Source organism: Doryrhamphus excisus, linkage group LG1 (assembly GCF_037039965.1).
Source record: "Doryrhamphus excisus strain RoL-2023G ecotype Guam linkage group LG1, RoL_Dexc_Guam_v1.1, whole genome shotgun sequence".
Lineage (NCBI taxonomy): Eukaryota > Metazoa > Chordata > Actinopteri > Syngnathiformes > Syngnathidae > Doryrhamphus > Doryrhamphus excisus.
The window spans coordinates 15,817,052-15,827,642 of record NC_136357.1 but is presented as its reverse complement, the minus strand read 5'-3'; the positions used below and the strand labels follow the sequence as shown (position 1 = coordinate 15,827,642).

The 10,591-nt window shown below is 47.5% G+C and overlaps 3 protein-coding genes and 1 long non-coding RNA gene across 5 annotated transcripts; 3 read left to right on the top strand and 1 right to left on the bottom strand.

The window, feature by feature from the left end:
• Nucleotides 1-129: 129 nt before the first annotated feature.
• Nucleotides 130-2,206, top strand: immp2l (inner mitochondrial membrane peptidase subunit 2). The gene is made up of 6 exons (XM_058075289.2): nucleotides 130-261; nucleotides 654-794; nucleotides 865-968; nucleotides 1,061-1,126; nucleotides 1,190-1,292; nucleotides 1,363-2,206. Exons 1-6 carry the CDS (start codon nucleotides 256-258, stop codon nucleotides 1,486-1,488), a joined length of 546 nt encoding a protein of 181 aa, XP_057931272.2. The 5' UTR covers nucleotides 130-255; the 3' UTR covers nucleotides 1,489-2,206.
• Nucleotides 2,207-2,377: 171 nt separating this feature from the next.
• On the top strand, nucleotides 2,378-3,865 carry pdcd2l (programmed cell death 2-like). 2 transcript variants are annotated; one of them, XM_058075287.2, is made up of 2 exons: nucleotides 2,378-2,916; nucleotides 3,168-3,865. In XM_058075287.2, exons 1-2 carry the CDS (start codon nucleotides 2,454-2,456, stop codon nucleotides 3,707-3,709), a joined length of 1,005 nt encoding a protein of 334 aa, XP_057931270.2. In that variant the 5' UTR covers nucleotides 2,378-2,453; the 3' UTR covers nucleotides 3,710-3,865. The 2 variants fall into 2 exon arrangements, with proteins under 2 accessions (XP_057931270.2, XP_057931269.2); XM_058075286.2 differs by having other exon boundaries at nucleotides 2,382-2,916; nucleotides 3,111-3,865.
• nfatc3b (nuclear factor of activated T cells 3b) lies at nucleotides 3,738-10,218 on the bottom strand. Its single transcript, XM_058075279.2, has 10 exons — nucleotides 9,563-10,218; nucleotides 8,056-8,650; nucleotides 7,583-7,981; nucleotides 7,349-7,511; nucleotides 5,785-5,981; nucleotides 5,523-5,695; nucleotides 5,312-5,452; nucleotides 5,185-5,240; nucleotides 4,595-5,096; nucleotides 3,738-4,089 (listed from the first exon to the last, which is right to left on the bottom strand). The coding sequence occupies exons 1-10, from the start codon at nucleotides 9,633-9,635 to the stop codon at nucleotides 3,953-3,955; spliced, it is 2,436 nt and encodes an 811-aa protein (XP_057931262.2). The 5' UTR covers nucleotides 9,636-10,218; the 3' UTR covers nucleotides 3,738-3,952.
• Nucleotides 4,448-6,475, top strand: LOC144898601 (uncharacterized). Its single transcript, XR_013627489.1, has 3 exons — nucleotides 4,448-4,473; nucleotides 4,549-4,639; nucleotides 4,727-6,475. It is a non-coding gene; the product is annotated as an uncharacterized LOC144898601 (long non-coding RNA).
• Nucleotides 10,219-10,591: the final 373 nt, after the last annotated feature.

Sequence of the window (10,591 nt, the reverse complement as noted above, 5' to 3'; positions counted from 1 at the left end):
ACACTCGTGTGTAGTTCATGATGCATCACTGCGTGGCAGGTGGTGTAACCAAAATATAAATAGAGTTTAAGTAATCTAATCGCTGACGTAGGTGTTGTAGTATGGTCTAGCTATGTGCCCCATTTCACGATTTTAGAGTCATGTTCCAAAATACGTATGAACGTCGGCTGTGAGAAATATCTGATTTCCTAGTTGCATAAAACTAACCACGAGGATCTGGGAGTGACGTAGAGAGCAAAAGGAAGTTGAGCGCATATGGTGGTAGGTCTTACCATAGCAGTTTATGCTAGCTCTCCGAGTTTGTTCCAAATTAACATTATTGGGTAAAATAATAATGAAATAAAATTACTAATAGGCAATTCAGAGTGTGTCGCTGGATTATTTGGTGTTTGTTTCGCTTTTGTTAGTTAATGTGTTTCGTTAACTTGTCGCTAGTAGTGAGCGGTGAGTGGATGCTAGTGACCTTTGACACTTCTGAGTGTTTTGTGCAAAGCAATTTGAACTTGAATTAGGAGTTGGTTTTTGGGTTTTAAATAGCGTATGGGCATGTCAGTGCCTGCACGTTGTCATTTAATGTGATGCTGCTAATATCTATCGTTTTCTTGTGTTTTCCTTAACGTGCTAGTCTCGGTTCCTTGTTACTTCCCGTCCAGGTGAGCATGGCCAAGCAGACCACAGCTGGGCGCCGCTACCTGCGTTTCTTTGTGAGTGGCTTCTTTGTAGCTGTCCCCGTCACAGTGACCTTTCTGGACCGCTTGGCCTATGTGGCTAGGGTGGAGGGGGCGTCCATGCAGGTGAGACCTTCACTGACTTACAGGAAGCTGGGGTGAAAAAAAAAATAACACATGATCTATGCATGTGTAGCCTTTTTTGAACCCTGAAGGAACATCAGAGGGCGACGTGGTCCTCCTGAACCGTTGGAGTGTAAGGAACTATGAGGTGCAGAGAGGTGACATTGTGTCCGTCATGTGAGTCAAATCATTTGTTTAGTGGTTCACACACAAGAAACCAGCCCTTTCATGGCTGCTAATGTAAAAGTGTACTTCTTGTATCACTTCAGGTCACCTAGGAACCCTCAGCAAAAGATCATCAAGCGGGTCATTGGTCTGGAGGGAGACTTCATCAGGTGGTTATTATAAAAATGCTGTTCTATCCGTCATGAGCTCTTGTGACATCTTCCTTCCTGTAGGACACTGGGTTACAAGAAGCGATATGTGCGGGTTCCTGATGGACACCTCTGGATTGAGGGGGACCATCACGGTCACAGTATGGACAGCAACACTTTTGGCCCGGTAACCACACACACAATCATAAATACAACCAGAACCAGTGAATAAAATCATGCGGTTGCATTTTTGCCAGGTGTCTCTGGGGTTGCTTCATGGTCGGGCGTCTCATATCATCTGGCCTCCTCGCCGCTGGCAGCGCATCCAAGCAGACCTCCCACCAAACCGGGGACCACTGTACACTGATGAAGACGTGGAGTGAACAAGACGGTTATAGATACTTAGTAATAATTACTATGACTGCCCCCTGCTAGTGGAACAGATGCCAACGAGTAGCTGTACGATAATACGTTAAGTAAATGTCACTCCTCGATGCTTTAAGAGCTGGTCAGTGAGGTGGATGCGATCCAATCAGAATGGATGTGAGGTCGCGGGATCGAGCCCCGTCAGTGTGCGATTTCAGACCATATAAAATCCATCCATCCATTTTCTATGCCGCTTGTTCTCACTAGAGTAGCGGGGGTATGCTGGAGCCTACCATATCAAATCATAAGTGTATCTTATTATATTTTATTATCAGTATTACTCAGTGTTGTGCATGAATGAGTTCAAAAGCAGGCGTTCATTGAACATGTACATTTTTCTAAGAACGTTGAAGGACTTGAACGTGAACTTGTTCAGATTATATCAGCACCACGGTTTTAGGTCCAGTTATTACCTGGTGAGAGACATTTTCATATATATATTTGTGGCTTTTGTTTGCAGGGCATGAAGTAATAAACATACATACGCTAAAATGCATAAATAAAAAAAACAGTTTATATTCAATATTCTACAATTCCAGGAGGATGATACATAGTTTGAAATGCTGATGAATGTTAGTTTTCTATTAAAAACAGTCAATCTTTCATTCTCACTTTTCACCAAAAAAAATTAAATTAGCTGAACTTTGAACAAGTTCAAAACTGACATGGCAAACTATGAATGTGAACTATTTATATTTATACTTCGTGACGTGAACTTTGAATTAGTTCATGATAACTATAAACTTGTACAACACTCGTATTACCTGATAGTAGTTTTGCCATTGTTTCTCCGTGATGTTTTTCTTGCTGTTCCACTCCGGTCCTGTAGGCGGTGACAATATCTGCCAGTCACAGTTCACCACCAAATGAAGAAGCCTTATTTTGATAGGTCACTTCCGCAAATGGCTGCTTCAAACGTGTGATGGCGTCTTCGCGTCATGAGCCGACGCTTCTCGGCTTGTGCGATGGAGCGTTTGATGACAAGAAGTACCAATCGTCTTTCCTCACCAACAAAATCGGAGGGCTTCCGGACTGGTTACCGTCCCTTCCCCGCATGTCTCCCCGCTGTAGGAGGTGTTCATCCCTGCTAGCACATGTGGTGCAGGTGTACTGTCCCCTGGAGGGGTCCCCCTACCATAGAACCATCCACTTGTTCGCCTGCCCAGCTGAGGAGTGTAGGGGGCGGTCAGACAGCTGGACGGCGCTCCGCTCTCAGTGCCTGGAGGCGGAGGTGAAAGCAGCCCGGATTTCCAGAAAGCCCGAGCCGGCACAGGAGGCTCTTCTGTCATCTACAGACTGGTGTGACTCCGCCAATGACTGGGGCATAGACGAGGAGGATGGTGGAGCTTTTAAGATGGACAAGCAGGTCCTGGAGGAGGAACCAGGTAAGTCATGTTTCTTCTCTACGGAACTTTCTCTCTGCAGTAATTAATGAAGACCACTAGAGGGCGCCCAAAATGCAAAAACAATTAGTCAATTCAGTTGACTGATGAAAATGAGTTAAATCATTGTGTGTATTTGATTTGTTTTTGTAGAATGGATCATGAACACAAATACGTGTTTGTGTTTTGTTTTGCAGATGTTCACACTGTGGATGAGGATGTCGTCAACAGACTCGACTGTCTCCATCTTGTAGAGCAGCAGACAGATATTCCCGTCCTATGTCCATTCTTCATCAGCGTGGTAGACGAGCTGGATGTGGCTGCAGAGGAAGACGACCTGGCGCATGCCCACGAGCTGCTGAGGGACTACGAGAGGAGAGAGGGCGTGGCTGTGGGGACACTGGATGGCGGCGAAGAGCGGTACGAGAAGAGCCGAGCCCACCACGGTGATGCTGCCTTCTCCAGGTTCATGAAAAGGATCTCGCCATGTCCGCAGCAGGTCCTGCGTTACTGCCGTGGAGGACAACCTCTCTTTATCTCCGAGCCGCCAGCCAACATGGGCCAGCTGGTGATGCTGTGCGGATCTTGCGGAGGCCCACGGATGTTGGAGCTGCAGCTGATGCCTGCTCTTGTCAGCCTGCTGCGCTGGAAGGATGGTGGAGGTGTGACCGAGCTGGAATTTGGGACGGTTCTAGTTTATACTTGCACCGAGAGCTGCAGGATGTCCGAGTCCCAACAATTGGTGGACGAGTTCTGCTTTGTTCAAATGGACCCGGACCAGCAGCTTTTCAAATGAATATTGACATGAATTAAGAAAACACAAAGCCACTTTTTGTTGGACTTGTCTAATTCAGCCTCACAGCAACACAGCATTCACAGGATCCAGCAGAGGAAGCATAAGAAAGTATCAAAAATAAATTTCTAACTGGCCAATAAAAAGTTTTTAAAACATTGTTTGGCTCCGCCCATTGTCAAGAGGAGCCCCGCCTCTCTCCCCCCCAGAGGCACTTGCGGGTCAGACTGAGGTTTTACCGCCAAACTATGGTGGCCCATCACAGAATGACAAGGTGGCGTCGCTCGACTTGTACTCCCAGTTGCACTGGTGGTACTGGTCCAACGGGTCGTGGCGAGTGGCACCGCTCAGGCTGCTGATATCTCTGTCGATGATCTCATTGACTGCAATGGTAGCAAACGAAAGACTCCAGTAAATGCGACTTCATGGGAGCCACTCAATAAACCTATCCAGTCACTTTAAGTGCAGTAACACGCGTGTCCAGCAGAGGGTGCACTCGTTCCTTGTTAAGCACGAACAAGTCGCATAATTTGGATCGAGATTGATCCTTTCATGTGACATTCCGCCAAATTAGGTTTTGTCCCGCCTGGAAACTACCCCCCCCCCCCCCACTCCTATCACATGTCACATGATGCCATTGCTGCTGCATGTCACATTAGCAATGACTTGATGTAGCACATTTCACTTTTTTCAAAATGTATCAGTTACCAACAGAGGAAGGTGTGCTGGGAAAATGGGGGTGGGGGGTGTCATCAGCCCAATGACAGGTGCTGCCCATCAACAACACACACACAGTTATTATTAACGCACTGTGGGGTCACGTTTCTATATTGCTTGCTCAGACCCTGCAGCAGATAATGGCCAAAATCTCAACATGGATAGTCTTACCGTCATCCAGTGTGATCTCCTGGAGGCCAAGAGAGTCCGCAGGGGGTGTGTCTTCTGGTTCCTGTTTGATGCTGAACCCGCCGCCGCCCGGCCCCAATAACCAGGTTTCTTTGTGGGCTTGTTCCCTCCCAGGAACAACAGGTGGCATCGTTGCGGTGACGTTGACGGCAGCGTGCGCGAGAGGAGGAGGAGAATGATGTAGCCGAGCACCGCTATGAGTCAACGGCCTGCAAGGCACCGCCACCTCACAGGGGGTGTAACAGACAGCCTCTACGTCACGAGGGCCAGGTGCATTGAGGGGCACCACGTTCGCCTCCCAGCACTCCTGTTTGACCACCTGGCGGCCAGCGGGGGCAAGAGGGAGTAGCTTTGTGGCTCCCGGCAGGTAGGTGAAGCTCTGACTCGGACTTCTTCTCCTCTTGCCGTTAGAAACATAGAAGAGGACTTGGACGGGACTGCTGGCAGTCCTGTTGTACGCCGGGATGTCCACCGTGATGCTGGACTGACAGAGACAGGACAACAGTGGTCACATGAGGACAAGTTCCCTCCAGGAAGTAGTGTTCACCTTGTTCATATCCATTCCAACTTACAGTGCAGCTTCGGGCAGGCAAGACTTTGGCGTCCGTCTCCCACAGGATTCGTCCATCTGAGAAGATATAAAAAATCATTGAAGTTATTGACCTCTTGATTTCAAGAGTTAAGTCCATGTAAGCTCACCAGGACTTTTCTCCAAGAAGACCACTCTGGACTGAGACGACAAGTTGGAGCCAATGATGAGGAGCTCTTCTCCTCCTCCCAGGACACAGCTGCTTGGACTGAAGCTCTCCACATGAGGAAGCTCCTGACCTGAACGCTGGGCTGAAGCATTCAAACACAGCATGATGATGAAGATCTTGATGAGGAACGTTTCGGTCAGAGGTACACTCACAGCACTCGACGGGAACCGATGCCGTCTGCAGCCACAGCGTCCATCCGTCCGACTGCTGAATGGCAACCCTGAACACAACACGCACCCTGGTGTTCTTCCTCCCGATGTCCGTCTCGCCTTTCTTCAGCTCGATGTCGGCGTTCCGCAATTTGAGTATTCCAGCGCAGTCGATGCTGATGACAAGAAACAAAAACACGACATATAGCGTATCATTTCTTTACACACTTTGAACTAACGGGACGGCGGCCCTCGCCACCATTACCTGGCAGACATATTCCCCGGAAGCAGCGGGATCTCCAGGACCTTGGTGCTGTCCACCAGTTTCTCTTGGCAGGTGGTGGTCACCGTCTTGCCTGTCACACGGTGGACCTGATAGAAGGAGTGAGGACGAAGGTGGCGCTCATCCGCCGTGCCAATGAAGAGCATCAAGGAGGCGGGACGTTCACAGGGACCGTTTAACTGTACACACACACACACACACACTTTTGTACCACTATTGTACTACTAGCGTAGTCTCCAATAGTGGCTGGGTCCTTTTTATTAACCCCACAAGATGTCAGTGTAAAGCAGGGGTCTCAAACACGCGGCCCGCGGGCCAAATGTGGCCCGCAGGACACTAGTTTGAGGCCCCCGCCTTGATATGAAAGTTTAATGTTAGTGCGGCCCGCGCAAGTTTGATATGGATGCTGTATGGTATCATGTACCCAGAAAAAATTATTACGTTTGACTAATGTTCATGTTAAAGGTTAAATAACTGTTAATAGTTATCCTCGCTATCCGTGTGGAAGTGGTAAGTTTTTGGCTATTTAAGTTTAAAGGAAATAACTTGAAGGCCGTTTAGGTCGCTAGCTCTCTAGTTTTCGAGTTAGCATGTGTCTCAAGACCCTGCAGTTGCGCAATATGTTGTAAATAAAAAAAAGACTATAAATGTGACTATAGTTGTGTTTTGTCATGTCTACAGGGCTCTAATAATGCTTTGTTCATTTTAATCTGAAAAAAATAATTTGTCTACCCACCAACTATATGTGGTTTCTTAAGTTTTTATTATTTGCCGTTTTATTATCATTATTATATTTATTTATTACTGATTGATTGATTTTCTTTATTCTTGATTTGTTTATTTATTTTTCATCTTATTTTGTGCAGAAAAATAAAAATTAAGATATTTGAGAACAGTGGAATGTTTTATCAGAGTTTTTATTGTAGAAAATCGGAACCAAAGCACTGAAAAAGTTTGTATATTTTTCTGTTTTTAATAAATGCGTTTGGTTTTTTTTTGGAAAACCTGATGCGGCCCAGCCTTGCCCAGACCCTAGCTCCAGTGGCCCCAGGTAAATTGAGTTTGAGACCCCTGGTTTAAAGTAACACAAGCAGTCAGCATCCAGCTGCTTACTCAATTGTTTTTGTTTCATTCCTAGACTTAGAACCTCTTTAAGATCCAAAGATGCAAAATAGAAATTCTTGCAATTTTTCAACTGGTCTTAAAAAGACCAGTGTTATGTATGCAGTAGATACTGTGTGTGTTTATATATTTATCAAATAGGACATGGTTGTGTGCATCCAGCTGCTGTGCATTCTCCAAATGTCCTTGTGTGCTCAGTAAACGTTTGTTGCAACAAAGTCACGCCCAGAATAGAGCGGCCGGTATCGGTTACACGTTAACTCCCCCCCCCACCTCCACCACATCACCCTCAGTCCACCCACCACACTGAATATGAGAATGAATGTGAGGTCTAACACAGGGGACATCCCTGACAGGAAGTGAAGGATGTCAAACACCGCCTTTGACCTCAGATTAGGTGAATGTGGCATGGGTGTTCGCTCACCTTGACCACGGGGTGTCCTCCGTTTGCCGCTTTGATGGCGCCGCGGCTGCCCTCCGTCTCATAGTGCGCCCTGTGGTAGGGGCGGGGTTGCACCTCCAGCTTCAACTCATTGTGCTCAAAGTGGCTTGGCAGCGGCGAGTCGAGAGGTGGTGGTGATGTAGTTCTGATGGATGCAGGGCTTAGAACAAATCCGAGCAGATATTTGTGTATGAATTACCTTAAAAACTTTGGTACCTGAAAAGGGGAGGGGCTCCAGGTTTGGGTGTGGCCCAACTGAAGTGGGAGGGCACCTGTAGGAAAAGCTCCGCCAGGCCGTCGCAATCACGTGACTCTTCACCAGTGGGCACCACGGCTCTTAACTCCTCCATAACCGGATCTGCCGGACTCGCCAGGAGGGTCAGCTGAGTCCCAGACGTTCTCCTAGTCTTGGATGGGACATCCATGTCCTGGAAGCCGCACATGAGCGAGAGTCTGAGGGCTGGGCTTCCCGCCCAGATGTCATCTGTCACGCTGCCACGTGGGGAGGTGCCGGATGCGACACTGGGGGAGTGCTGGGGGGAGGGGGAGCGGGCCAAGGGTTCAGCGCTGGCATGGCGTCTCTTCCCGCACGGGGACGTCGGTCTGGATGAGGGCCTGCAGAGAAGCATGGGGGGGCAGGTTAATACTGCATGTGAATTAACCAATGACTAAGCAGTAGCCATGGCGACCTGGAGGCGGGTCGCCGGCTTAGCCAGTTGTCCTCGGTGACACTGGCACGAGGTGAATGACTTGGTGACTGGTGCGGCGACAGTGCTGGGCTGAAGGCGGCGGGATTCTGGTACTTCTGCTGCCACAGCTCTACACCAAAGGCTCCACCCCCGCAGCCCGGTGACCCCAAAGCAAGCAGTGCTGCATCCCGCAGCTCGCTGTCCACATCGTCGTTGACTTGTGAGAACGACTCACAGGAGGAAACGTCTGACATCCAGCTCCGGGACGATAGGCTGCTGCATGGGCTCGGGCAGAATGCTGGGTCACGGTAACACGGGTCCAGGGAGAGGAACAGCTGGTCTCTGGACCAGGACGCTTCCAGGTAGCCTCCCTCTGCCCCGCCCACTGCCTCCGCATGCTGGCTATCGCTGTACTCCACGTTGTTGTTTGCTGCAATGGAGGTGATCTGGATGCTGGGACAGTCAAAGGCTCTGAGGTTCCGCTGGGCCCCGTACGCGGACACCTGCGAGGGGTAGCTGCCATGTTGGTGGAGAGGCGGGGCCAGAGGCTGCTGGCTGTCAGCCTGCTGCTGCGTCCTCACGGGGAGGTGAGGACCTGTGAGGTGGTGATGCAAAACACAACCTTGTCAACATTTGCATTGCAAAGGTTAGCATGTAGTGACATTTGCATACCTGTTTACATATCGTTAACGAACATCACTGTCAAATACAAGTAAACAGCAGGATGGATGATGATGCTAACACCATAGTAATAATAGCTACACTGGCGCTCTTGTAACGGCACGCACGTTACAAGTAGTTTCATACAGATACATGATGTTGTCAACAGTAGCCCCCCCCCCCCACTTCGAGTGCCTCCAACTTTCTACTTTCTGATTTGTCAAATCAACTTGAAATAGGTGGACTTACAAAGCCAATGTATTCTTTAAAACTTATGAAATAGTTGTTCTAAATTGAGTACATTTCATAATGTGCTGAAGAACGTTTAAACACACAGGATCGTTTAGAACACATTATGAACTAAATAAATAAAGTAAATGAACTCAGTCCAACTACAAGTCCATAATAAATTGACTTCATTCCTTTTGTTAAGTCCACATTTAAAAATGGACTTGAATTACAACAGCTGACAGCTGGACGTGTCACATCCACAGCACGAGACATACACACTTCCTGTTCGGGATTTCAGCTGACCAAACGATGAGGGAGAAATGTACTATAAACTACAAACAGAGGAAATAAACTACAAAACCCAAAGAAATCTTAATTGCCCAGTCAGCACTTTTACAGGTATTTAATTACCATCAATTCAAATGTAAAACAGGTTCTTTAAGAGGTGATAGTCCAATCTTTGAGTTTCTTACTTCCGCGTACAGCAAGTGTAAAGACCATGCTGGTTTATTTTTAAGACGCATTCGTTGGATATCCGGTGTAACTTGCGGAAGTTCCTGCTAGCTTGACGTGGGAAGACAAATCGCTAACAATCGTCGCAAAAAGCACCACCAACCTGCATTTTGTCTCCCCTCCTCCTCGAAGATGAGTCCAAAGTCCAGCTCCTCCGCACAGTTTCCGTTGGACATCGGAACCGAAAAGTGCAACAAAAAGTGTTCTCCGAATGACGCGAAAGCGACCTGTCTGTCTTCAAAGTCGACCTGTCTCACTCACTTCCATCCGACTGACAACTCGCAACTGTGGCGGAAGCACGTTGATCGGTCCCAAGCTTACAAGTCGTCCATACACACGACGCATGTGTGAACCAACTTGTGGTACCGCGAAAGTGTTATTGTTGTGCTAACTTGCCGCTAGTTTGTGTTCGGCCGCAGCGAGTTGGACTCCTCAGGTTGATCCTTTGCTGATGCGTTCAGGGGCACCACGGTATTGTCACATTTCTGTGTGGTCGCTTCCAAACACGAGCTGCGAGTCACACAAAATAGCAACGGTACGCTTAAAAGTTGATAGTATTTCGTTGGATTACCTCCTCTCTATATCCTATTTATACCATTGATATTTGCATATTGCGTGACGAGTTTACTTACTTCTTGGGTGAGCCAGCATTCTCCACGTGTTTAGTCCAACTTAAACTAAAAAGGGATTTGCTTACATTTGTTGAATTCCCACCGACTACTGGGTTTCATCATCTTCCAATTCAAGAAGACGGCGTCTCACGTTGACAGCGAATGTTCTTCCTAGATTCCCGATGTGCATGAAAGCACCGTAAAAAAGCCCAACAGTGACGCAAGCAAGTGGGCGTTCCCGCTGCTCAAGACTTGGATAAACTTAAAAAAAACAAAACCTTACCTTCAATCAGAAAAAAATGTATTATGCCAAATATTTTTAAATTTTTCATTTATTAACTGAAGTCAACCATCCTCTTTATCACTAGTTCTTAAATGGTGGATACTAGGGTGATCAGATCCAAACTCATGTGGGACAGGGAGTATGCTTGTGGACAATGTGAGACGCACATTGCCACAGCTTGCCAACTGTTCAGTAATGCATAATATATACGATTGTTACAAAATAACAACTATAAAAC

Excerpts from the sequence above, each read along its gene's own strand:
- immp2l (XM_058075289.2), top strand. Across the intron at positions 969-1,060 it reads GGTGACATTGTGTCCGTCAT|GTCACCTAGGAACCCTCAGC; the intron begins GTGAGTCAAATC and ends GTATCACTTCAG. Across the intron at positions 1,293-1,362 it reads ACAGCAACACTTTTGGCCCG|GTGTCTCTGGGGTTGCTTCA; the intron begins GTAACCACACAC and ends CATTTTTGCCAG.
- pdcd2l (XM_058075286.2), top strand. The coding sequence starts at position 2,454 with ATGGCGTCTTCGCGTCATGAGCCGACGCTTCTCGGCTTGTGCGATGGA. Across the intron at positions 2,917-3,110 it reads GGTCCTGGAGGAGGAACCAG|ATGTTCACACTGTGGATGAG; the intron begins GTAAGTCATGTT and ends TTTGTTTTGCAG.
- nfatc3b (XM_058075279.2), bottom strand. The coding sequence starts at position 9,635 with ATGTCCAACGGAAACTGTGCGGAGGAGCTGGACTTTGGACTCATCTTC. Across the intron at positions 7,982-8,055 it reads AGCCGGCGACCCGCCTCCAG|GCCCTCATCCAGACCGACGT; the intron begins GTCGCCATGGCT and ends GCTTCTCTGCAG. Across the intron at positions 5,241-5,311 it reads CTTCTTGGAGAAAAGTCCTG|ATGGACGAATCCTGTGGGAG; the intron begins GTGAGCTTACAT and ends ATATCTTCTCAG.